At 46.5% G+C, this 26,906-nt stretch overlaps 1 protein-coding gene across 1 annotated transcript in view; it reads right to left on the bottom strand.

Moving 5' to 3' along the window:
- The window catches only part of LOC148508676 (gamma-aminobutyric acid receptor subunit alpha-3-like), a 496,671-nt gene that overhangs the window by 132,357 nt on the left and 337,408 nt on the right, over positions 1-26,906 (bottom strand). Inside the window, exon 4 of the mRNA XM_088444226.1 lies at positions 17,714-17,781. Coding sequence (XP_088300352.1) covers positions 17,714-17,781 — 68 coding nt within the window. The remainder of the gene's footprint in view (positions 1-17,713; positions 17,782-26,906) is intronic.

Raw genomic sequence — 26,906 nt, 5'->3', positions numbered from 1 at the left:
GACAGCTGGCTGGAAACATTTGTGCATAGACAAAATACACACTTGTCTGTTTTTTCTCTGACAAGAAAGCTAATATTGCTGTTGCTGAAGCATCTACTTCTAAGATAAACTGTTGAGTTGGATCTCGGTGCGGCAGGACAGAAGAAAATGTAAATGTCTATTTAAGAAAACTAAAGGCAATCTCAATATTTTTATTGACCTAGTAGCCCTTTTCCAGTCATCCCCAGGTGGAATGTGAATCAAATTGTAGGACCCTCTCAGATCTAACTTAAGGTGCCCATATACAGTGCGATTTGCACCTTGCGACGTGACGGGGGATCCGACGGCCGACATATCGGGCGGTCCCCACACCCGGTGCAATCAGGTGGTGGACCGTCCGATATGCCAGCACCTCCCTCCCCCACCTGCATAGCTCTGCATGAGATCTGGAGGTGCGATGTACGACCCCGCAGGAGCGTGCATTGTCTGATATCATGCCCATACACGGTACGATATAGCAGCAATAATCTGTCTGATTGGCTGCTATACCGCACCGTGTATGGGCACCTTTAGTGAACACACATGCTGAGCATAACCTTTCAAGGAATTCCAGAATTAATAGTATTGGGTAACAGTTATGAATGATTATTGAGTTGAGGGCTCTATGGGCCCGATTCATTACGGATCACAGCTGCGATTGCAGCTGCAATTATACGCGCAGTCTCACTGCGAACATATGATGATTGCTATCGCAATGCCTTTGCAGCCTAACTTAAGGACGCCAACTTCACCTTACACACATCCGTAATAGTTAGCAAGCTGCAAAACCATTGGTAACATCGAGCACCATTGTAGCCTCACGCACACATGCACAAGCTCTGACCTTACTCAGAAATTGCTAGCCGCATCGCACGCAGTGAAAGCCCAAGCTGTGAATGGCATCGTAGTGGCTAAATTATGAACGCCCTTGTAACAGCATCAAATGCACTGGTACACTTGTGTTTTTGCCGACCACCCCCAAACGATCACTTCCTGTCAGTCACTCTGCGATGGGTCTGCGTAGTCACTGCAGTCACAGTCAGATCGCAGTGAGACCTTTGCGCACACGTACTGCGATGCATACGCATGCACAGAATGCAGAAAACGGCCGTCTGCGTACGTATTCGCAGTTGCGATCGGTAATGAATAAGGCCCTATAATCTATGCTAAGACGTAGGCCCCCATACTTGTTTTCCTGCTGAAGTAGTAAATGGCCCTATAAAGCCTATCTACAAATTATTTTCAATGCATTCCTTCAAATATTTGAATTCAGGTTCAAAAAGGTACAGTAATACATTGGTCCAAACGGTACAAGCTGGGATTGGGCAGTCACATTGCCAATGAGAAGGAAGTGTCTCAGCCTGTTTATTGTCAAAGACATCTGAAAAATCTGAATAGACTTCAAGCAACTTCCCTTTCTCAGACATAATTCAGTCCAATCAGGGGCGTTTCTAGAGAGGAGGGGGCCCATGTGCAGTCTCCGACACAGGCCCCCTCCTCTCTGTTCGGTAGCCGGCAGCGCACTGAGCTGTGCGCGGCCAACGCTAGAGTGTGCCCAGAGTCTATAGAGTATGCGCAGGTCACAGGGAAATTGCCATTTTCCCTGTACTGCGCATACGACAGGAAAATGGCCGCGGCGGCCATTTTCCAGTCGTCTTTACAGTGCCGGACCCCCTTGCCGACTTGGGACTCTGGAGAGGTAAGTAATACTATGGGTGCAGGGTGTGCAGTGCGGGCCCAGCACCAATTATAGATACGCCCCTGAGTACAATCATTAAACTCCGTTGAGTACAGAATGTTGATTTAAACATTATTTCCTTTATTTGACAGTTAATGATAGAGTTATGTTTGAACAACCAAATATCGGCCAAAACAATCCTTGTGACTGTACAATAACGAATGACAGCTCTTCTCAATTGACTTGTATGATGCAGTCTTTTGAGTTGCTGGGCCTGAGATTATAGGACACATATCAATGGATAGATCTCTTTGCAGTGACACCAATAGTTCATTTTAACATACAGCGCATGTGAAGATGCACTTTTGCACTTTTTTGCATATCCAGATCCTATTCTGTGTCAGGCATTTTGGGGCAGGAACTGGATGGCGACCATTCTGTCCCACCCAGCTGTTCTGTCTTGTGGGAGTGTTGTGAACATGTAGCTAGAGTTCCATGTTATTTTGAGGCATGTGTATGTCTGTTTCTGACAGATCTCTTGCACTTAGCATGGGGCTGGTGTAAGTGCCAATACTAATGATGATAGTTGCAACTGTGGATGGAAAAACAGTGGGTAGAGCGGCTTCCCAATTGCAGTTAACAGATCCTCGCATTAGCTCTACAGAACTCACATTAGCATAAGGTAGTAAATCAAGTTACCATGGCACAATGCAAACACAGCAACTTTGTATTCAACTCAGAATCAGCACCTTGGAGCATAGCACTGCCAAATCTCATACTGAGCAAATAAATGATTAGCTATAAGAGGATTGGATGGACTTCGACACAGACTGTCCCTCTTTATATAGTTGCGGTCCTGCACTTTTCCAGAATATCGGAACTGTGTTGATCTGCATGGGTTCAGGCTCTCCACCATCTGCCTTGTTTACTGACCAGGCGGTTGAGATTCCGCAGGAGTAAACCGTTAAGACCTCTTCTTCTGATTTTCTGTTAACCGTGTATCTATAGTGATACACAGATCAATAAATTCCTCCAATCCCAGAGGAAGATCCATCCTGGCCAACTCATATTTTATGTCCTCATTAAGACAGATCTGAACTGATGCTGTTTAGCAGCTGCATTCCAATTCACGTCCCCCATCCAATTGTGGAATGCAATGGAATAAACATAGGACTGACTGGGACCCGTGACATAGACTGGCCAGATACTGTAGTTCTCATTGGTTGCAGCCTGATGATGATTACTGAAAGCACTGACAAACACTTGCAAGAATAATGTCAATTATTCCAACATGTGATTTAGTATTTCAATGTATGGTGTAGTGCAGGCCAAAGTTTATCTTTCAGTAGAGTAAGAATCAATTCAACACTCATTGAATCAATGGAGTAGGTCCCAGACTGCATTTGAAACACATGACACAGCACTGAGCCCAAAACTGAAAGTTGTTTTCCATAAATCTCCTGTGTATCTTGACTGGTAGCTGCAAATCTGAATTGGAGACAAAAGCAATATTGACTGCTAGTAAAGCTGGGGACTGAGGCAGGGCAGCTTGAATCACATCAATCCACCCCAACATAACCATGACCTGAGTCTCCATGGATATTACATCCTGGATGAGCGTGGCTTTGGCAGCCTGTAAATGTGTTCCAGCATAATCCGTCTGTATTGGCTTGATTATTCTGTCACATAGTGCAGGTGTTAGTACCTGATGTACTCTAGTTGGTTATCAACAATACAATTGAAAGTCTTTTAACCCTCTCCAAAATTAATCAATTGCATGCTAGGTAAATTGCCTACACATACAGCCATGGCCAAAAGTTTTGAGAATGACACAAGTTTTGGTTTTCACAAAGTTTGCTGCTTCAGTCTTTTTAGACCTTTTTGTCAGATGTTACTATGGTATACTGAAGTAAAATTACAAGCATTTCATAAGTGTCAAAGGCTTTTATTGACAATTACATTAACTTTATGCAAAGAGTCAAAATTTGCAGTGTTGACCCTTCTTTTTCAAGACCTCTGCAATTTGCCCTGGCATGCTGTCAATCAACTTCTGGGCCCCATACTGACTGATGGCCACCCATTCTTGCCTAATCAATGCTTGGAGTTTGTCAGAGTTTGTGGGTTTTTGTTTGTACACCCGCCTTTTGAGGATTGACCACAAGCTCTCAATGTGATTAAAGTCTGGGAAGTTTCCTGGCCATGGACCCAAAATTTTGATATTTTTTTCCCCCGAGCCACTTAGTTATCACTTTTGCCTTATGGCAAGGTGCTCCATCATGCTGGAAAAGGCATTGTTCATCACCAAACTGCTCTTGGATGGTTAAGAGAAGTTGCTCTTGGAGGATGCTTTGGTACCATTCTTTATTCATGGCTGTGTTCTTATGCAAAATTGCGAGTGAGCCCACTCCCTTGGCTGAGAAGCAACACCACACATGAATGATCTCAGGATGCTTTACTGTTGGCATGAAACAGGACTGATGGTAGCTATCATCTTTCCTTCTCCGGACAAGCGTTTTTCCAGATGCCCCAAACAATCTGAAAGGGGATTCATCAGAGAAAATAACTTTACCCAAGTCCCCAGCAGTACAATCCCTGTACCTTTTGCAGAATATCAGTCTGTTCCTGATGTTTTTCCTGGATTTAAGTGGCTTCTTTGCTGCCCTTCTTGACACCAGGCCATCCTCCAAGTCTTTGCCTCACTGTGCGTGAAGATGCACTCACAGGTGCCTGCTGCCATTCCTGAGCAAGCTCTGCACTGGTGATGCCCCGATCCTGCAGCTGAATCAACTTTAGGAGACGGTCCTGGCGCTTGCCAGACATTCTTGGGTGCCCTGAAGCCTTCTGCACAAGTACTGAACCTCTCTACTTGAAGTTCTTGATGATTCGATAAATGGTTGATTTAGGTGCGATCATACTAGCAGCAATATACTTGCCTGTGAAGCCCTTTTTGTGCAAAGCAATGATGACTGCATGTGTTTCCTTGCAGGTAACCATGGTTAACAGAGGAAGAGCAATGAATTCAAGCTCAACCCTCCTTTTAAAGCTGGTCTGTTATTGTAAGTCAATCGGCATGACAGAATGATCTCCAGCCTTGTCCTCATCAACACTCTCACCTGTGTTAACGAGAGAATCACTGACATGATGTCAGCTAGTCCTTATGTGGCAGGGCTGAAATGCAGTGGAAATGTTTTTGGGATTAAATTCATTGTCATGGCAAAGAGGAACTTTGCAATTAAATGCAATTCATCTGATCACTCTTCACGGCATTCTGGAGTATATGCAAATTGCCAACATAAAAACTGAAGCAGCAGACTTTGTGAAAACCAATACTTGTGTCAGTTTCAAAACTTTTGGCCATAGCTGTACACACACCAAGTGGTCACTTTATTACAGATGTGTCCATATACACCTATCCTCAGATTGTGACAAATAGTCCTGTTGATCACGCCACAGACTTTGATACAAGTGTGTATAAAGAAAAAGAGAGAGAGAGTTTGGAAAGAACATGCGCCTGATAGTGTAGTATTATAAAAAAATGTTTTGCACGTGCTCAAAATAATTAATGTGCGTACCAAAATAGAAAACTTTAAGGCTTATCTGTGGTTCTTTACACGGATTCCACATGATAGTACAGACCCGGGATTCTGAATGGCTGGGAACCTTTATAGGAAGGGCTCAATCAGAGCCAGATGAGACACATATATAGTGTAGTATCTCTTTAGAAATTAATTTGTATATTTAATTAAATGCATACCAGAAAGATACTTTCTTATCAGCGTGTAGACTGTCCTGGTCATTCCATCATTGTCCCAAATTGGCCCCAATGGTTTGCATATGGATAGGTTAATTGGCTTCAAATAAGCAGAAAATAACCCTTTCTCAGCAACATTCATCAAACGGGTTTATTGAGACATAATACAGGGGAACATGGAATACAGGAATTAAAAATTATTAAAACAAATAAAAATAAAGTGCTTATCTGCAAATGGTCAATAGAATGGAGAGAGAATGGCACAGGGGTTTCAACGCGTTTCGTCCTGTAGGACTTCCTCAGGGGTGATGGTGAGTCTCTTGGGGTGGCCTTTATATACTGTACCTATAGAGGTATTAAGCTGTGATGATTCCGGCATCTAGCGCCGTTTTGCGCATGCGCAGTCACCAGCGGCCATTTTCTGTGACATCATTGGTGACGTCCACCGTATCCCATAGTGCCGCGCGGGGTGTGACACGCATGCACAGATTGCGGTGGCTAGCTCGTAATGCCTGCCGTGATCACGCTGTTAGGTACACTAGTAATTTGAATACACAGGGAGCTTGCCCCTCTGTGTGTATAGGGGGAGGGAAGACAGAGCATATAACACTCTGTTTCTGTGCAAATGAATAGGCGGCAGCCATTTTTTTGGTTTCTAGTGGAGTGTTATGTCGAGCGGGCATTTTGTTGGTGGTTCATAGCCCATAGTGTGACAGATGGCGGCCATTTTATTGGTTTCTCAGTTCCAAACTGTACTGAGGACAATATATATCATATGGATGACAGATTGCCACTTGGAAACACGGGAAGACTGCTGCCACCTTCACCAGAAGGTTCAACGTGTTAGAACTATGTGGTTTTGAACCACTTTTGCACCAAGTTTTACTTAAACAATTGACTTTGGACTTGAACCGATGCGCTATTCTATAATATTTGTGTATATATATATATATATATATAAACAGTCCCAGCAGGCGGCACTCTGAAAAAATGCAAGCAGCACAGGTACGTAGTGAAAACCACCGACGTTTCGGGGCCTCTTTATTGCCCCTTCATCAAGGTAAGAACAATACAAACACATAAAACACACACATTTATACTTACACATCGTTGCATCAAGTCCGCGCCAAGCCGCCGCCCAGGCCGGGGTGCATCTCAATGGCGTCATCACACCACGCCCTCCTCTCGGCACACAAGCAGCGTCGGATCTGGCATGGTGGAGCAGCCCGTCAGCATCACCGTTGCCTTGGCAACACCCAGACGCCGGACTCTAAATGCAAAATATTAAAACAAATATACATACATGATGGTCCCCGATGCCACATATATTACATGAATATACTAAATACACATCACTCACATATAGTAAATGGAATAGTAAATACATGACGATTAAACATATCCAACTAAATAATTATATCTAAAGCACATAAAAAGAGTCCCACCAACCAGACTCCATTAACACAGTAAGGAGACAAAGATAGAATCCACATTCATGAATCACATGATTGCACGATCCCATCAAATAAACGGGATCAACCATCATGTTAACCATGAATGTATACCAGTATAGATGTAATGATAGAAAGAGAGAACATCAAAACTCTATATACGATCCACCACACTCAAATGCCACTAAAAGTACTAAATCACAAAAAGCAATGGAGGCCCATTATATATACACTGCATTAGGTAAGGTAACCTGTCCTGACTCTGAGCAGATCACTGAATCCATAGCTGTGATGGCTCTACGTGGTCTGTGTAATCGCAGTAGTGCCCTCGCGCAGTGGCTGATCCAGGGGGGGGAATCGCCCCCCACCCTTGGATCCGCCACTGCGCGACGGCACCACTGCGATCACACAGACCACGTAGAGCCATCACAGAGTGACGTACAGGCAAGAAGCATTTTAGGGGTGATGACGTGGGGGGGGGCGGGGGGGGCGTCAAAAAGCAGGCGTGCCTGTCTGTTTGAATGCTGTTGCATGTGCGTGCATAGGGTCAGGGCTGCTGTAATTCTGGGTGACGGGTGGTACTCGATGTTGCCGATATTTATGGAAGTTTGCAAGATATTACGGCTGTAAGATAGCGGTAGTGGGAGGCAGTGGGTGTCTCTATGCTGGCATTGCGATTGCATTCATTAGCATATTTTCACAGCAGACCTGCGTGCAATTACGGAGCTGCGATCGCAATAGTGATCCTTAATGAATCAGGCCCCTAGTACATGATTTGTGAACTAAGATGCAAGATTGAAGAAAAAGTAGCAGTAAGTATGATAGACATGCAATACCTTTTTTTCCCAACTTCACAGGGCATGCTGGGTCTTGTAGTTCCATGGAAGGTAGAGAGCATTATTGATTTCTAGGTTTGTTTATAGGTGTAACAAAGCAGGTAAAAAAAAGTAACAAAATTGAGGAATAAGTATGCAGCATTGGAATTGCAACAGGCGCATGGATCAAAAGGCATAGAAGTATGAGGACACATCTGTAGGAACACTTGAACTGTACTAGTTAATGCAAATCTGCAAATCTAATCATCCAATTATTTTGCAATTCAAAAAAGCATGTGGATACGGTCAAGAGGTTTTGTTGTTGCTCAGACCAAGCACCAGAATGGGCAAGAATTGTGATCTAAGGGGGTCATTCAGACCCACTCGCGAGCGGTAGTACGCTCGCAAGTGGGTCGATGTTCCCCACTGCGCATGCGCACGACGGAGGGAGCTCCGTCGTGCGCATGCGCGAGACCCGGGGAGCGACAGGCTTTCCATCGCTCCGGGTCTCGCACCAAAGGGGGCGTGCTGTCGATGTTGATTGACAGCACGATCCCTTTTGTGGGCGTGCCGGGGGCGTGCCTGCCAGACGGAGGCGTTCCCATGGGAGTGATGTCAGTGGGAGTGATTTTGGCTCTGATAGAGCGAAAATCACTCTAGGGCTTGTGGCAGGGAGACCCTACCGCAGGGTCTCCGTCGCAAGTCCGATGGTCGCGATGGTCAAGACCATCGCGACCATCTTTTTGGACGCTCGCATATGCTGTGGGTAGTCACCCACAGCTATGTGAGCGGCCAGGAGGCCGCTCCATTTTCATGGAGGAGGGCCCTGATTCAGAGCGAGCGCTCTGGTCAGAGCGTCCGGCTCTGAATCAGGCCCTAAGTCACTTTGATTGATTGCTGATTGTTGGTGCCAGACTGGGTGGTTTGTGTATCTCTAAAACTGCTGATATCCTGGGACTTTCATGCACAACAGTCTCAGTGGGTACAGAGAATGAGTATAGTGAAATAGAAAATACCTAGTAAATGGCACCTCTGTGGGCAAATGTCTTTCTCTTAAACGTCTTAAATGGCCCTTAAAAACCACTTTCTTACCTCTCTGGTGCCTGTCCAGGCTAGTGCTGAGGTTCGCTCGCGCTGTGCATGACACCAGGATAGTTCAGAGGTCCGCTCACGCTGCACATCGCCCACGGCTGGTGCTGAGATCTGTCTGTGCTGTCTGTCTCTGTTACCTGACGCTCTTCCTCCATTCAGAGCACTGCTCCCAGATCAGCTGATTGCAGCATCTAATCCCTAGGGATCTTCCCCTATAAATTCCATTTCCTGACTGGCCTCTGTTGCCAGTACAAAGTCACTTACAGCTCTGTGCTGAGCTCCCAGGTACTCTGTATCTGAATGGTCCCAGGCCCTCATTCAGAGCCGGACGCTCTGAGCAGAGCGCTCGCTCTGAATGAGGGCCGTCCTCCATAAAAATGGAGCGTCCTCCTGGACGCTCGTATAGCTGTGGGTTACCACCCACAGCCTATACGAGCGTGCAGGTTGATGGTCGCCACTGGGAGCCGGAGCCTGCGGTTGAGTTTCTCAACCGCAAGGCCCGGAGTGATTTTGGCTCTATCAGAGCCAAAATCACTCCCACTGACATCACTAGTGATGTCAGTGGGCCGGCTTCTGACGGTAGGCGTTCCCTTGGGAACGCCCCCGTCTGGGAGGCACGCCCCTGGCACGCCCACCAAAGGGGGCGTGCTGTCAATCAACATCGACAGCACGCCCCCTTTGATCAGACACAACGAGCGAAGGAAAGTCCTTCGCTCGTCACGTCTCGCGCACGACGGAGCTCCCTCCGTCGTGCGCATGCTCAGTGCACACCATCGACCCACTTGCGAGCGGACAGCCGCTCGCGAGTGGGTCTGAATCAGGCCCCCAGTCCGTTATATCCAGTTCTTATATCTGGTAAACAAGTCTCCTATACCATTTTGCACACTAGTCTGGTTTTACCACTGAAACTTATTCTTACAGTCACCATCGGTTCCAGCCGATACCTCCAACCATCCGTCTCATCCGATTGGACTCATATCAATTAACCACTTAACTGACGAATTCTTTTTCCAAAAACCGCTCCAAAATTGTCGGTTTCTTTTATGATTGAATTAGGTCAAGAACATAATTTTAAACTTATCCATCACTATTTTATTTGAAAAATTTTTTTTTTTAAAACCCAGTATACCATAAAAATAGCAATTTTTATGTTATACTGTAGTGATGGCCATTGACAGCTGTACCATCGATGGTTCAACCATCGTTAGAAGCCATCAACTGTTTAGCGATTGGGTAAGATCTGTGTAGACCACAACTGTCGATGTTTCCGCTACTGCCTAGTATTGAATGGCTGCCCGATCACTGCTGGCCACAGTGATCGGGTCACAGCAGCAGCAGCGGCTACATGAGCCGTGGCTGCTGCTTCTAGGCGGCTGCCGCCGGGGCCCGATCACTGTGGCCAGCAGTGTTCGGGACACAAAGTAGGAGGCGGCGCAGGTGTAGAGGGACCGGCAGGTCCCTCTGAGATGGGCGGCTGCTGGAAGTTAACTTCCAGCAAGCCGCCCACTGTGTTTCTCTGACTGGTCGTATCAGATACGACCATGTCAGGGAAAGCCCAGTCTGGCATGGTCGTATCTGATTGTACGTGGTTAAGTAAATTGGGCAGCACAGACAGTGTAATGGTTAGCTTACTGCCTCACAGCACTGAGGTTGTGGGTTCGATTCCCACCACGGCCCTACCTGTGTGGAGTTTGTATCTTCTCCCTGTGCTTGCGTGGGTACTCTCGTTTCCTCCCACACTCCAAAAATTTACTGGTAGTCTAATTGGCTCCCAACAAAATTAGCCCTAGTGTGTATGAGCATGTGATAGGGAATATAGATTGTAAGCTCCACTGGGGCAGGGACTGATGTGAATGGCCAAATATTCTCTGTAAAGCACTGCGGAATATGTATGCGCTATATAAATAACTGGTAGTAGATAAATAATAAAATAAATATCAATTAAGGCCCTGATTCAGAGCCGCTCGCTCTGACCAGAGCGCTCACTCTGAATCAGGGCCCTCCTCACCACCCACAGCATATACGAGCGTCTAAAAAGATGGTCGCGATGGTCTTGACCATCGCGACCATCGGACTTGCGAGGGAAACCCTGCGGTCGGGTTTCCCAGCCACAAGCCCTGGAGTGATTTTGGCTCTTTCAGAGCCAAAATCACTCCCACTGACATCACTAGTGATGTCAGTGGGGCCGGCTTCAGACGGTAGGCGTTCCCATGGGAACGCCTCCGTCTGGCCGCCACACCCCGTAACGCCCGGCTAAGGGGGCGTGCTGACAGTCACCATCGAGCTCCCTCCGTCGTGCGCATGCGCAGTGGGGACCATCGACCCACTTGCGAGCGTCCTGCTGCTTGCGAGTGGGTCTGAATGACCCCCTAAGTCCTTCAATTCTTAAACATCAGTAACAACCGATCACGCTCATCAACATCGGACTCATATAAATTAGGTCCCAAACTAATCAAGTTCAACAATTCTTTCACATCAGATTCAAATCCATCAAGTTCTTCAATTCATTAACATCGGTCTCAAACCGATCCAGCATCATCGGTCCCAATCCGATTCTGCTCATCCATTCAGTATTATGTATCCATTCCAACCTGCTGTTTAATAACAACATTATTTTCCTGTCCTTGCCTTCGGGCCCATCATCCACTGCTATATCTCTACCTCCTCATATCCGTACATGAGGAAGTCCTGGTTCAAGCCACCTATGTTCATTCATGCCTCTCAAATCTCCTCTTTAGCCTTCCATGCCTGTTCCAACCCAAACCAACCCTCAAACGTGACAGCAAATAAATGTCTTGTTTATGATAGAGGTCAGAAGAGAAAGGCCAGACCTGTTTAAGCTCACAATAACTTGAAAGTAACTCAAATAACTATGTATTACAACAGTGATATGCAGAAGACGAATCTTGTAAGTACAGCACATCAAACCTTATAGAAGATGGACTACAGCAGCTGAAGAAGATACCAGGTTCTTCTCCTGTCTGCTCAGAAAAAGGAACCCAGGGCTACAGTTGATTGAAGAATTGTCGTCTGGTCTGAAAAATCTTTGGGCCTGATTCAGACCCGCTCAGAAGCGGGTCGATGGTGGGCCATTGCGCACGCGCGGAATGCGCACCTCACGTGCGTGAGCCCCAGAGCGAGAGAGAACTTTACTCGCTCCGGGGCTCGCTACAAGACAGGGTGGCTGTCGATGTTGATCGACAGCTCGCCTCATTTTGTAGGCGGGTAGGGGGGGTGGCTGGACAAATGGAGGCGTTCCCCAAAGGAACGCCTGCTGTTTATGGGCAGCCCTACTGACATCACTCGTGATGTCAGTAGTGGACTTCCGGCTCTATTAGAACTGGAAGTCCACTTGGCATTGCGAGTGCTGAGACCATACCACAAGGGCCTCCTCGCAATGCCGATGGTCGCGATAATTGCGACCATCACCAGGCCGTTCACACAAGCAGTGGGTGGTCACCCACAGCTGTGCGAGCAGCCTGGAGGCCGGAATTTAAAAAAATAGGGACGCCCTGATTCAGAGCGAGCGTGCGCCTCTGAATCAGGCCCTTTATTTTTGCTGCAATACGTAGATGGTAAGTTCAGAATTTGCTGTAAACAACATGAATCCATAAATCAATCCTGGTTTTGGCTCAACAGCTCAGACTGGTGATGGTGATATAATGGTGTTGAGAATGTTTTCTTGGCATGTATGTGTCCCTTTAATAAAAACTGAACATTGTTTAAATGCCACAGTCTATATGAGTATTGTTGCTGACCAATGCATCCCTTTATGGCCACAGTCTATCCATCTTCTATAGGCTTCTTCCATGATAAAGGATCACCTCATCAAATACATGTCCTCTCGTTACAGTTTGTCCTTTCTCATATGGCCTTTTAGAGATAACTATAGCTCCGCCATGCTGTGCATGTCCAGTTTGGAAGTGGCCCTCTTTTAGTGTCCACTTCCCCATTTAAATTTACACTCCTTAAACTGCCCCCTAAGAAAGTAATTTCCTATCTTTATTGTAAGCTCATTTCCCGATATCTGCCTGATGGCACTCTCCCTCTTAGGTGTCACAGTTCTGTTATTCTGTAGATCTGGCTTGGGACACTTAGGTAATGCGGATGTGCATAGGAAACAAGGCAGCTCTATAATACCTTGGCTCATGGGTATAAACAGGAGTGTAGGTACACTGGTGACAATGCAGTACTGGTATATTGGAACTGAGAACTCAGGCCAGGAATCAGAGTCTAATGTAGTCAGAGTACAGCTTGAGGAATCTGGAACTCTGGTACTACTCTGGCGCAAGACCTGGAACTGGAACCTAGTGAGGAACTTAGAAATTGAGAGTCAGGATAGGTAATACAGCTTACTGAAAACCTCAGTGTACAGACCGTACACTGGGCCAGATTCAGACCCGCTCGCGAGCGGACGCTCGCAAGCAGGTCGATGTTGGCCGCATGCCCATGCGCACGACGGAGGGAGCTCCGTCGTGCGCATGCGTGAGACCCGGCGAGTGACGAGGAATACGTCGCTCGGGGTCTCGCACCAAAGGGGGCGTGCTGTCGATGGTGACTGACAGCACGCCCCCTTTGGCGGGCGTGCCGGGTGCGTGGATGCCAGACAGAGGCGTTCCCATGGGAACGCCTACCGTCTGAGTCCGGCCCCACTGACATCAGTAGTGATGTCAGTGGGAGTGATTTTGGCTCTGATAGAGCCAAAATCACTCCAGGGTTGCGGCAGTGAGACCCTACCGCAGGGTCTCGTCGCAAGCCCGATGGTCGCGATGGACTTGACCATCATCATGGACGGTCGCTATAGCTGTGGGTGGTAACCCACAACTATGCGAGCGTCCATGAGGCCGCTCCAAGTTGAGGGAGGAGGGCCCTGATTCAGAGCGAGTGCTCTTTTCAGAGCGTTCGGCTCTGAATCAGGCCCACTGCACACTGAACCCTAGCCCTGGGACCAGCACCCTTCTCTGAACAGCCAAAGACAACAGCACACAGTGCAGGGAAACCAATATAGGATCAGCACAATAGTACAACCAAATGACCTGAATAACCACATAGCACAGAGTACTACAGTATAGGTAACGTGCATACACTGTCCCAGCAGTATGACGGAATGAAGACCGTGCTGCACTTGATGGCTCTGCACTGAGGAGTAGCAAGTTAGTATACAGCGTGGAAGCTGCAGTGCTGACACGGCGACAGGTGGAAAGCAGGTAACGATATACTTGCTGGCTGAACGAAGTAGTTGGAGCAGGTCCGTATGCAGCGTAGAAGCTGCTGCACTGACAGATGGTAAGCAGGTAATAGTATACACTCTGGCTTAGTGGAGTAGCTGGAGCAGGTCTGTATACAGCGTGGAAGCTGTGGTGCTGACAGATGGTACACAGATAACAGCAGTAAATGGACAAGTCTGTATACAGCATGGAAGCTGCAGTATAGTCAGATAGAATGTAGGTAACAACAGCAAATGGATAAGTCTATATGCAGCATGGAAGCTGCAACCCTGGCAGAAATGGCTGAGGATGGTAACCAACGAGTCGCCCAGGAATTAGCAATGTAAGTTACTGGAGACACGACATCAAAATACAAGGAATGAATCATGGAGCCTAGTACTATCCTGGTAAGGAAACACGTTGTTCAGGTAATGTGCTGCCTCCAGGTGCAGGTGTAAATAGCAGAGAGTCCATTCCCATTGGAGCAGAAATCAGATGACCACTGCTGAGCTGCTCTGGTGCATTGTTTAATTGCAATGGAATGTTTCTGCATAGGCCTGGAAACAACAATGAAAGAGTGTCTCATACAGTATGTCAGAAATGCTAAGACCCAGATTTGTGACATTATGAATAATAGCCGGATTTGGGTTCTTTTCAAGACGATCAATGTTTCTGGGATTTGCTACACTTATTTTACACAGATCCACTTATCGTACACCTGCTGTTCTAGCTCGCATTGATGCTTGTAATCCCTCTAATTGTCCAATGTCAAGCCCTTGTCTGTAATTTCTGGCATTTGTTGTGAGTTCCCAAGGACCATGATTTTTGGCTATTGGTTTGGCCGCACATAGGGCCTGATTCAGCAGTGCATGCTAGTGCACGGAATCTGCGCAGGCACCAGACCCGTTCTGCGCATGTGCAGAACGGGTCTGCGAGTTCGCTTGCAAACTGGCAGGAGATTGTCAGTGATTGACAGTCTGCTGCCATTTGGGGGCAGGGATGGGGTGCCGACAGTCTCCGTTACCCGAAACGGAGTCATGTCGCCACCTTTGGGGGGAGGGAAGAGGCCAGGATCTCCGTCGGGTGACAGAGATTTCATGGCCTGTTCCTCTAAACTGCGGCGGCCGATGGTATGCAGAGTAACCGATGCTGCGTTGAACAACGCAGCTCGGTTAAGTAATGCACAGGGGGCGTGATCCCTCCTACTGCATTACCATATCTGCAAGGATCTCAATTGCAAATTTGCCTGAGTGCAGCTTTGCAATTACGATCCCTACAGAATCAGGCCCATTCTATTTACTCTTCCAATGTTGCCACCTGCTGAACCCAAACTCTGTTTATTTGACCTAGATGTGGAAGAATTCTTTAATTCTACTATTTATCGTTATGTTTTGGGCCTGTCCACTATCACCAAGGGTATTATTGCTCATTCCTGGTGTGCTACAGAGCCGCCAGATATTTTTGAGTGGTAAGTACTTGTTAATGACACCATAGACCATGAACATTATGTCTACACTAGCTGAAAAGCCAATCCAAAATGTCATAAACTATGGGATATACAGTAGATTATCTCAGTCTCCCCTGGGTCTCGGAGGTCCGCTTGCGAGATTATGTTTTGATGCCTCCACACTTTTGTGTTTTGTAACTTGGGCTGGCACATTTGCTTTTTATTTGTTTGTTTGCTATTTACTGGTGCATAACCTCATGTCTTATGTCAGCAACTATTGTATTATAATGTTTTTCTCATCTTTTCCTTTTTTTCCCCTATTTAAAATACCTATTTAAAATACCAGTAAAAGTTTACTTGATTAAAGAAAATAAAACATGTTCTCTCAAGTTGGTTCCGCAAACATGTACTCCATGGCCTCCATAGTCACTAGATCTCAATCCAATAGACAGTGGCATAACTAGAGGGGGTCGAGCAGGGCATGTGCCCTGGGTGCCGTGGCAGGCCCAGCGGAGGGGGCACCACCGGCCAGGGCATTGTACCCGCACCGCCTGCCCCCGCCACCATTGCGCCCTGACAAACGAGTCCCACTGTGAGCTGTGATGAGCAGGCATTTCCAGGCAACTGTAGGGGGAGCTACAGCAGAATCGCGCAGCCCCTCCCAGGCAGTCTACCTTACATTCTGCATGCTGAGAGCTGCCACCGCCGTCACATGACAGCTGTCAGCTAGTGATTTTTCCTTCCCCGCCGCACCAGAGCCACACCGTAGGCGTGTGTGGTGCTGGTGAAGGGGGGGGGGGGGTGGAAGGTGCCATCGGTGGGGGGATGGGAGGGAATGGGAAGGGGATGACTTTTAACAACATGTGTGTATGTATCTGTCTGTGTGTATCTGTGTCTGTCCCTCATTCACATGTCCTGATAGTGTGCTGAGAGATGACTTGGAGAGGGGTAGATGATGGTATGCTGAGAGAAGACGCAGGGGGGGTGATGGTGTGCTGAGAGATGACACAGTGAGCGATGGTGTGGCTAAGAGATGACGCGGGGAGGGGTAGATGATGCTGTGCTGAGACACGATGTGGGGGAGGTGATGGTGTGCTGAGAGATGATGCGGGGAGGGGTAGATGATGGTGTGCTGAGAGATGATGCAGGGAGGGGTAGATGATGGTGTGCTGAGAGATGACGTGGGGGGGGTGATGGTGTGCTGAGAGATGACGCGGGGAGGGGTAGATGGTTGTGTGCTGAGAGATGACGCGGGGGGGTGATAGTGTGCTGATAGATGATGCAACGGGAGATGGTGTGGCTGAGAAATGCAGGGGGCAGGAAGTTACACAGGGTCTGGTTGAACAGCTGTTGTATGATGATGACCTTGTTAATATTCCAGACATCTTCCGAATGATGTGACCTACATGAATAGTAATACCGACTGAAGACGCCATCTTCTCTGGGAGGATAAATTCTTCAGAGGTTCCACATTGTGAGAAACCACCATATAGGTAAGGTGCATATGGAAACGAATGTTCCCAGAGTGACGAGAAATGGGTGGCATGTCATGTTGGCACACCACATTTTCAGTGACCATGACTATTTTCCCATGCACCATCAGTGTGCAAATATAGTTTGTTATGTGTATGGGGGGGTCGCCTTCTTCATCTTGCTCTGGGCTCCAAAGCCCCTAGTTACTCCACTGCCAATAGAGCACCCTTCTTATGTTGTGAGACAGGAGATTTGCAGTATAATTGTGCAGCCAACAAATCTTTAGCAACACGAACTAGTATCTCTAAAGAATGTTTGCAGCAAATTGTTGGCAGGACACATGAGACATTGGCCAGACACGGGTACTTAGGTGTGTGTCTACCATGGAATATTTTACTACGAGCCGATGCGGAATGCTCAGAGGATGGTATTATTAATGGCATCATGGGGAGGATGTTGCGCTGGCCCTGCGCACCCCTCTCTCTCTCTCTTTGCTCATGCTTGTTAAATACATGCCATGAAGAATATAGGATGTACTGAGCACAATGGCGGGTCCTGGGGTCTAGCAGCTTCTCAAGCACAGACATGAAGGGTGCAGCTGCTGTAGCAAATTGATTGGTGGATTGCACTGGTCAACCACCAATACAGAGTGTGGGGATCTATACAAAATTGATCCCCATTCCATCGCTCCCTCAGGATCTACCACTGCTACTCAGTGTATATTTTATACATTGTTTTTGACACATTATGAAAGAAGAGCAACATATGTAAGAATACTTACCATATCTGTATCCGAAACAGGTCCAAAACTAGTGACATAAATTTCTGTTTTAACTTCTGTCACAGAATCTGAAAACATAAGAAATAACTTTAATACTTATTTTCAAAAACTTTACAAAAATACATACATAAAATAGGCAAAATATAGTATGAGTGCAGAGATAAAGGACAATTTGATACATTTTCCCCTCCTTAGCTATTCATTTGACTCCAATATAATATGTATGATTGTTTATTGTATTATATGCCTAGCAAGTACTGTGCAACAGGTATAGTCTAAGGGGGATATCCAATTAGATGCGAAAACAAAAAGTTTTCGCAGTTGAAAACTTTTCGCAGCTAGCTCCCAAATATGTCACTTACGCAACTAAGCGCGCTCCCGTTTATCGGGCTATCCTATTGTAAAACCAGTGATAACCAATCTGCACAACAATTGTAGCATGGGAGACAGGCGATAAGTACAGGTAAAAAAGGGGAAATCAGCCTGTACCCTCAAAAAAGGTAAACTAATATTGGGTAATAGTATAGAAGTGTGTCATAATCAAAGGGTTTGGGGTTCATACAGTGTGTCAAATGTCACTGTTATTTCTAAAACAGTGAAATAATGACAGAAAGTAACATTTTTAGGCCAACATAAATGTTGTAGTTAATTTAGGGATACACTTATAGGGTGTAAGTATATTTTTGAGTCGTTTAAGGGCAGTTTTAAAAAATGTTAAAAATATACCTGCTACTGCCTCCTGCAATGTTGAAATGCCTGTCCCATCCATACAGTCCCTCAGTAAATGAGGCATTGTTGCTGTCCCTATGAAAATCTATGTGGACTGCTTTAGCAATTGAATACAGAGGGAATGCCACTGATATTTCTGCTACCCACATAATAAATAGCCCTCATACTTCTATAATGTGGCAATCCTCTAAAAATGGCTGGTTGATTGCAAAATTTAGTTAACAGTCCGTTGACCCTCCCAGCCATCCTAATGGTGTTTTTATGATCTTACTCAAGTGTACTACCTCCATCTGACATTATTAGATTATTTATTTTTCCATTATTCTTAACTATCAGACTTCAAACTTTTACTCATTTTTAAATTATATTTTTACCATCATTTTATTAAGCTCTACATATCATATTATATCACTTATAGCAAAGATATATGCAAGTTTTATTAGGTCCAGTAACTCTGAACTGCCTTATCCATTTACATTATGCCTAGTAAACTCTATAAAGTGTCCCTTTATCTACAAACTCTGTTTTTTTTTATCAGTTTATTACAGTTACCAATACCCCCCTCCAAACACATTTATATTCCTTGTACACCATGTAATCTCACCTAATCCTTTCTCCTCAGGGAAAACTGTTTGGTGATTTATTGGGTTCATTATTGGAGACAGCAAGGGCCAGGGCCATCTGGGATATAAATTGTATATATAGACCTCCCTAACAAGTGCAATTTAACCTTCAAAAAGATAAATGTTTAATCTAGTTAGGCTGTCTCTTTACCTATATGCTGACGGCACTAATCAGGATAAGCTTTTTAAATATCAGATCTTTTTAATATACTTAGCTAGACAAACTTAGAGTGCCTATTAAAAAGGCATTTGATATATTATGAAACAAGGATAATAAATACAAATAGTATGGGCAATAACATCTGCTTGATAGAAGAATTGTGTATCCACTGCTCCCTTTCTACCTTAAAATAGACATTAGGTTACTCTACTGGCCACCAACAGTTATTGCATGAAAATGATCTTCTGTCTGTAATAACTGACTGTAACGACATAAATAACCCTGTAGTCCTGAAGGTAAACCCCTCCTCTTAGCTTGTCTAAAATATTAAGGGGTCTATTTACTAAGAAGTGTTAGGAGACAGAGTGAAAAGTGATAAGGTGCCAGCCAATCAGCTCCCAACTGTCATTTTTCAAACACAGCCTGTGACATGGCAGTTGGGAGCTGATTGGCTGGCACCTTATCAATTTTCCCTCTGTCTCCTAACACTGCTTAGTAAATAAACCCCTAAGAGATTAGGGTCCTACAAATTGTGGTGGTGAATACTTAATTACCGGAGCAATTCAGTATTGTCCCGATGCAGGAGCAGCTGCTCTGAAAAGCAACTGTCCCCACGATCAGTAACACTGCTACAGAAGTAGCAGATACTTACCGGTGTCCGCCCAGCCGACTGCGCATGCATGACTAAGATCATGCATGCGCACTGTCACTGTACACTCAGGACCTGATTCAGACCTGCTTGCTAGGATGCGTTTGCACGTAGCCGGCCGATGTTCGCTTTCTGCGCCTGCATCGCAGTGCACGTGCGCGAACCAGTGCTAGAGATCGTGAAGCGTTCGCTCGTTGCGCATAGACTGCCCAGCAGAGTGAGTGACAGGAAAAGCCGTTTGGGGGTGGTAAAAGGGGCAGGCCACTAGAAACGGGGGAGTGGAGGAGCGAACGTAGGCGTGTCTGAGCGTCTTAACACCGTTTCAAAGGCGTGCATAATTAAAAGGAAGCGTCATTGTACATGTCACCTGGCTGTATTTCACACTGAAGTGATCGAAGTGCTCGAGGCAGGGTATAGTCAACTTCAAATGCTGCGATCGCATCTGATGGTACCCGATGTACCGATGGTTGCATACACTTCCTGGAGATGACCTACGCAAGTGGGCGTCTTAAGACAGGCTGGTGGGCGTCTGCATACACAGAGTGATCGCACGCCAAGACATAGTGGGCGTGCTTATGCCTTGCCGTGCGATCATCTGCCATGCCGTCACTTAGCCGAATTTGCATAGGCTGGGTGCGAGCGAACACATCTAGCGAGCGGGTCTGAATGAGCTCCTCAGTGCAGAGCTGGCAGAAGGATCCAGTCAGATCCCTCTACGCAGCCATAGACCTTCTTCCAAATGGAAGGATTTGGAGTCTGGGAACCAACGCCATTTAAAGATGGCGTTGATTCCCGCAAGCAAAATACTAAATGACCTTATCGGACCCCTAATAATGAATGGGCCCATTACAAAAAATATGCGGAAGCTAGTGTTTCAGCATGTGTATTGGGCCCATAAGTGATGATGAATAGGCCCATTAGAAAGGATAGAAATTTCCTTCCACACATACAAGATAGCTGCAATATACACACACAAGAGAACAGCACAAGTACACAACCTCCTATTCACATAAATACCTTCTATAACCAGAACTGCACCTGCAAGCATGGATTTCTGCTGCACTTAGGTCTTTTGTTGTATCAATATAGGAGACTGTTTCTACAACACATGCATTTCTTGCCTTGTGCAATACCTCTACCCTGATCTATGATCACTAGAACTGGGCTTTTACTGTAAATACATAAGGTTTTCCATGCTATTTAGGTGCTTGTAAAAACAAATATCCATGACAGTGGGTGGTAGGGTAGGAAGGTTATTACATTATCATTATGTCATTATGTTTATATTTTGTAACATGATACTAAGTAAATATCCTAAGTCTACTGATCACCTTTCTGTACACAACTTTAAATCTACTACCACATAGAGACAAAAGCCTATTTTGGATAGCGAGTTTAAAGCTGCACAGAACCAGGGCTGCAACTAGGGGCTGACGAACAGTGCCATCGAACAGGGTGCAGGGCCATGTGGTTATCACCGTCCCTGCCCCATGGCATATGCATTTGGCTAGCAGGACGCCTGAAATTGCACCCTGCAGCCAGTAGAGCCACATGGAGCATCCTAAGTTCTACTTCACAGTGTCGGCGGCCACGCCCCCTCATAGTGACATCATATGTTTGGTAAACGAGAGTGGTCCAGAGTTACAAAGTCCTGTTCCGAAGCTGCATAGAATATCTGGTGTTACAGTCCCAATGTCTGTCACTAATGTAGCAGGGCTGAGTGTGCCAGTGCGGTCACTCACCCTGCTACTAGGAATCCTCACCCTCCACGCCTGGATGGTGGGGGTGCCTTGGGGCAGCGGGAGCCCCGGGCATCAGAGTGGGGTGGGATCCGGAGAGATCCCAGCCCCGTTCGAGCGTGTGGCGGGGCCCATCCGCAAGCTGGCCGGCGGGCCAGGATCGGTCGTGATCCCACCCCCCATCCGGCGCAGCGGGCGTGGAGGTAGCGGCGGATTGCCGCCGCTACTCCACGGGCACGATGGCAAGTCTGAATCTTGGTGGATTCAGACTCAGCCAATCAGCACGTGCCCCTTTGAATGTGGCGCCGACTGTGAACCAATCAGGGTTCACAGATCGGCAGCCAGCAGGGGATGGCCACGGCGAGCCAATCGTAGCTCGCCGCGTCATCACCCCGCCCCCTGGCGTCGGCTTGAATTAGCTGGCGCGAGGAGGGGACGGGGAGTGCGACGGCCGGGACGGAGCGGTGAAGAGCTCCCGAAGATAGGAGAAGGAAGACGACCGAAGTCCCACAGGGCGGCGCCCATCGAAAAAGAGCTCACCCAGGCCGCCACCCGCCAGGCGAAGAGCTGCAGACCGGCGCCCACCAGGAGTGAAGACGGAGAAGGCACCGGAGGCCCTGGGGAAGCAGTGTGCAACGCAAAAGAGCTAGCCCCACTGCTGCCCAGGTGAAGACTGCAGGAAGCCCTAAGGTGGCGGATGTTGTTCCACCTCCGGTGAAGACCACGCGGAGGCTGGGCCAGGCTCGGCTCCGCCGGAGGCCCCGGGACTGGTAAGTCCCTCACACCTCCCTAGACCACCAGGGTTCGGCGCTAGGCCGTGGGTCATTGTAATTCGGCGCTAGGCCGTGTCTCATTGTAGTTCGGCGCTAGGGCCGTGGGTCATTGTAATTCGGCGCTAGGCCGTGTCTCATTGTAGTTCGGCGCTAGGCCGTGGGTCATTGTAATTCGGCGCTAGGCCGTGTCTCATTGTAGTTCGGCGCTAGGCCGTGGGTCATTGTAATTCGGCGCTAGGCCGTGGGTCATTGTAATTCGGCGCTAGGCCGGGTCGCATGGTAATTCAGTGCTAGGCCGTGTCTCATGGTAAGTCGGGGCTAGGCCGTGGGGTATGTTAATTCGGCACCAGGGCGTGGTCACTGTGAGTCTGTGTTAGGCCATAGGAGTTGTTGCTGTCGGCGTTAGGCCGTGATTTTTGTAGTTCGGCGCTAGGCCTTGGACAAGGGACAGTCAGGCTAGGCCACAGGTACGCAAGGGCAGAAGGCCCTAGAAGCATTGTGAAAATTGGTCAGGCGGTCAGGCCCCCATCAAAGGTAGACCGGGCTGGGACCAGGACGTTCTCCCCCTCAGTCAGGCCCCCATTAAAGGTAGGCTGTTGGTAAGTCGCTGTATCTCCCACAGTCAGGCCCCCATTAAAGGTAGGCAGTGGTAAGGCATCTGTTATTGTATCGGGTCCTGTGCGGGGCTCTTGCTGTTGTGTTCATCTACAGGTGCTGAGATCAGGACTCGTCCAGCAAAGGGACAAGATTATTTTCGGTGATGGTAATTGTTTTGTTTGCTGTTTGTGTTGTGTGTCACCCAACTTCCCTTTTCCCTGTCGGGTGTTTTCGTTCGGGGTACACCCTTGTGCTTGGCACGTAGGTGTAGCCAGTCTGAGGCCTAAAGTGCCAATGATGACCATCCATTGATCCCAGTGGAGGTCACCCCACCTCAGCACCTTGTTCTTTTCCAGGGCCAGGAGTGGAAACCCAGTTCGCGACTGTCCGCGTCCGACCTGTGTTCCAGGACCGTCGACATGAGCGCCCTCGGCGGCCTGAAGGTGAGAGTCTGGGAGTCAGGAGGTAAGTGTCCAAGTCCACCGGCACCGCAGCCGAGGTTCCACTCAGCCAGTTCAGGGGGACCCCCCTCCCACCTCTTACACTAACATGAGAGTAGAGTCTTTACTTCACATAATAGCGACCATTTGCAGGATCTGTTTCCAAAGTTCTCTCAAATTTGTAGCTGAGATGAGTGTGAAGCCATAGCTTAAACAGACCTGTATGAGAGTCTGGGGCCACATTATGTTGTACGTAACAGCCCTCAAAATATTGCAGAAAGTATAAACATAGTGGGGGAATTTTCTCACGAATTCCAATATCTTTAATCTTTTTATATAACTGCCCTAGACGGGCTGATTTTTAGGAGACCTAATTCAGTTGTTGTATCTTGATATAGGACTGGTATTTATAATTTCCCATCTAATTCCATGTACGTGTATGTCTAACAACAGGATCACCCTTAGAAACATGTATTCTCAGAGGTTTTGAAGGTAGCATAGTGTGATGAGAGAGTCACATGGGGCTTTACAGCTAGTGTTCCATTGAGTCCCAAGCCAGGTAAAATTGCTTGGTACCCAGCTGCAATACCACTTTCCCTCTTACTTACATTTGTGCTTAGTCGCTGCAGCACTCACCCGTGAATTATGTTTTATTATTAAAAATAATTTTAGTTTTAGATAAAATTACTCAGCAAACGCTGCATATATAATGCTCCATGTGCCTTAGTAGTAGGGATGTGCAGGCTCGGATAGGTTCGAGTTTGCACGTTGAGTTCGGATTTTTCCCTCCAAAAAAACGGAACTCAGAAAGAGGCAAATAGTCATCTTGCATGGACGAACATCATCATTCCTGGACCAGGTGGGGAGTTTGACACCTGTCAAACCGTAACGCAGGTGTCCTAAGGCAAGCTCAAGGGGAAACAGTTTGGTGCAAACTCCAACATAAATTAATTAAGTAGTCCCAGCTCAAAGGGTTCCAATTGTTGTGGAACCCAAACATTCAAAAGAAATAACCAGCCACTGCAGTTCCGCAACAGAAGGCGGATAGATCGCCTGGCACTGAGCTGCAAAAATGGGATAAGATGTCCAGCAGAAGGGCTGGTTGATCCTCCCAGTAGCATATGCTTGTCTCAAAGATTAAGCCATGCACGTGTAAGTACACACGGCCGGTACAGTGAAACTGCGAATGGCTCATTAAATCAGTTATGGTTCCTGCGAATGGCTCATTAAATCAGTAATGGTACGCACAAAGGCGCCGTTGTGCACGGAAATGCTAGCATCATAAATGGCAAGGGAAACCATGGGTGTTTCTGAGTGGTGACTGGGAGGTGGCCTGAAGTGACGCAAACAGAATTTGTGGTGTGGGTATGTTATAGGAGTGTCGTGGGCACCTCAGTGAAAGTGTCTGTGTTCTCAGACGCAGAGCCGCAGCCACAGAGTCCATGTGTAGATGGCATTCAGATGGAGACACAATGGTGCACCAATGATGGATTGTTCAGAACCACCGGCAGTGTTGCAGCGTGCATGGGCACTGACAGTAGGCGTCTCAGGGCTCACGCATTTCGTCGCACTCTAGTGCATAAAGGAAAGAATTAATCTAGTATTTGTATATCATTGGCGCAACAAGACACAGCTATGGCAGAGACTGCGTGGACCTCTCAATCAGACCTGTAGTATCCAGTTCATTGCACATTACACAACTGTGCAATCTAATTTTGGAACTAGTGTATTAAAAAAGCTTGGGACCACTGGAAAGTCAACCCCGTAACCTCAGTGTTACTATTATAATATAACTATTATAACAGACAGTGATCCCTAAGATTATTACTATATATACATATACATATACAGTGTATATATATATATATATATATATATATATACACATACATATATAGCTGGATTTCTTGAACGGAAGGATGCACTCACTGGTTTTTTTAAAACAATTTTTAAAGTTTATTCATCTTTAGACATCTCGGTGAAGCAAAAAAATTTCTGTATTCATGGTCGACGTTTCGGTACAATCATGCACCTTTCTCAAGACCTCAATTCAACAAAATCATATAGGATAGACACTGGAAACCGGATATAACAATATCTGTGAAACATGAAGAAAAACATACAATAATGTGTCTATCAGGTTCCTAAACGTCAAATGTGACTGAATTATTATTAATCACTAATAGTCTCAGCCATACCATTAACCAATATGTGAGCAAAATATATACATGAGTGCACCCACAGCATGCAACATGACACCACATGTTATGACATGTGAAAAGACTGCATACCTGTGCTCCACTGAAACCAAGGCATAGACAAATCGGAGATAATCTAAATATTAAATACATAGAATTTATTATTAAGGCTCACAACCACCAACGGAGATAACACTCCTGCTATAACATTACTGTACAAACAGCTGCTAATGGAGACCCAATCATGGCAGTGATAACAGGATGCAAACTTAATTACCTCTATAAGAACTCGCAGGGTATGGCCAGACTAAAGAAATCCATAGAAGGACATCAAAACCTGTGAATGTAATCACCACGAGAATATCAGTGGCACAGTATAAGACAGGACCTATAGTCACGTGCATTGAACACGCAAGCTTACCTGAAGTAGTGTGTCTGAAGGCAAACAAAACACCCGCGTGGCCCTGGCGTGCCGAGGCTCCCATTCGCCCGTTATTCTTGTAAAGTAACGCTCAGTCGTGGCTAAAAGCCGCCAGACCGGAAGTGCATGATCTTAATGAGATCCGCTTCCGCGTGTCACAGAGACACGCAAGCACAAAGGAGATATCCAGGCAACGCGCCTTTGCAATTGACAATGATAGGCAGACAGGGGGTATCCAGGCAACGCACTCACGTTATGTAACGGAGCACAAAAACGGAAATATGTGCCAGCAGTGTATCTAAGCCTGCTCAATAGACCAAGATAAGTTGGATTATTGGCGTTATTAATGCAAAAAATTACAAATAACATGACAATCGAATTTAGTATATCATGTATGCAATACACCAATTTTAAACATATAATGCTAAATACCAATAATGCATTAAGTAATGAAACCCCGTGTGGCTAAGTTTATCAGAGAACCTGACTATTTGTACATATAATAAAATAAAATACCCACCAAACTCACAAATCTTTATATATAACTAATCAAAAAATGTATTATGGGAAAACTGACTCTGTAATATTATAGGACAAAGTACAATTAACATTCCTAAAGGGACTTACATGAACACACTCCAAGGATTGTGTTCATTTAAACCTCTTGGTGTAACTGTATCAAGTTTATGGATCCAAAAGCTCTCTCGTCTTTTTAGACTTAAGAGCCTATCACAGCCTGGTTTTGGAGGAATCCAATCAATTAGTTTACATCTTAGGGCTGCCGCCTGATGAGTTTTTTCAAAGAAATGCCTGGCAACCGGTTTATCACTTTTACCAGTGAGCAGGGCTGCCCTAATAGAGGCT

This window comes from Taudactylus pleione, unplaced genomic scaffold (assembly GCF_031769625.1).
Source record: "Taudactylus pleione unplaced genomic scaffold, aTauple2 ptg000352l, whole genome shotgun sequence".
Lineage (NCBI taxonomy): Eukaryota > Metazoa > Chordata > Amphibia > Anura > Myobatrachidae > Taudactylus > Taudactylus pleione.
Note: the sequence above shows the minus strand (reverse complement) of the source record. Positions and strands in the feature narration are given on the sequence as shown.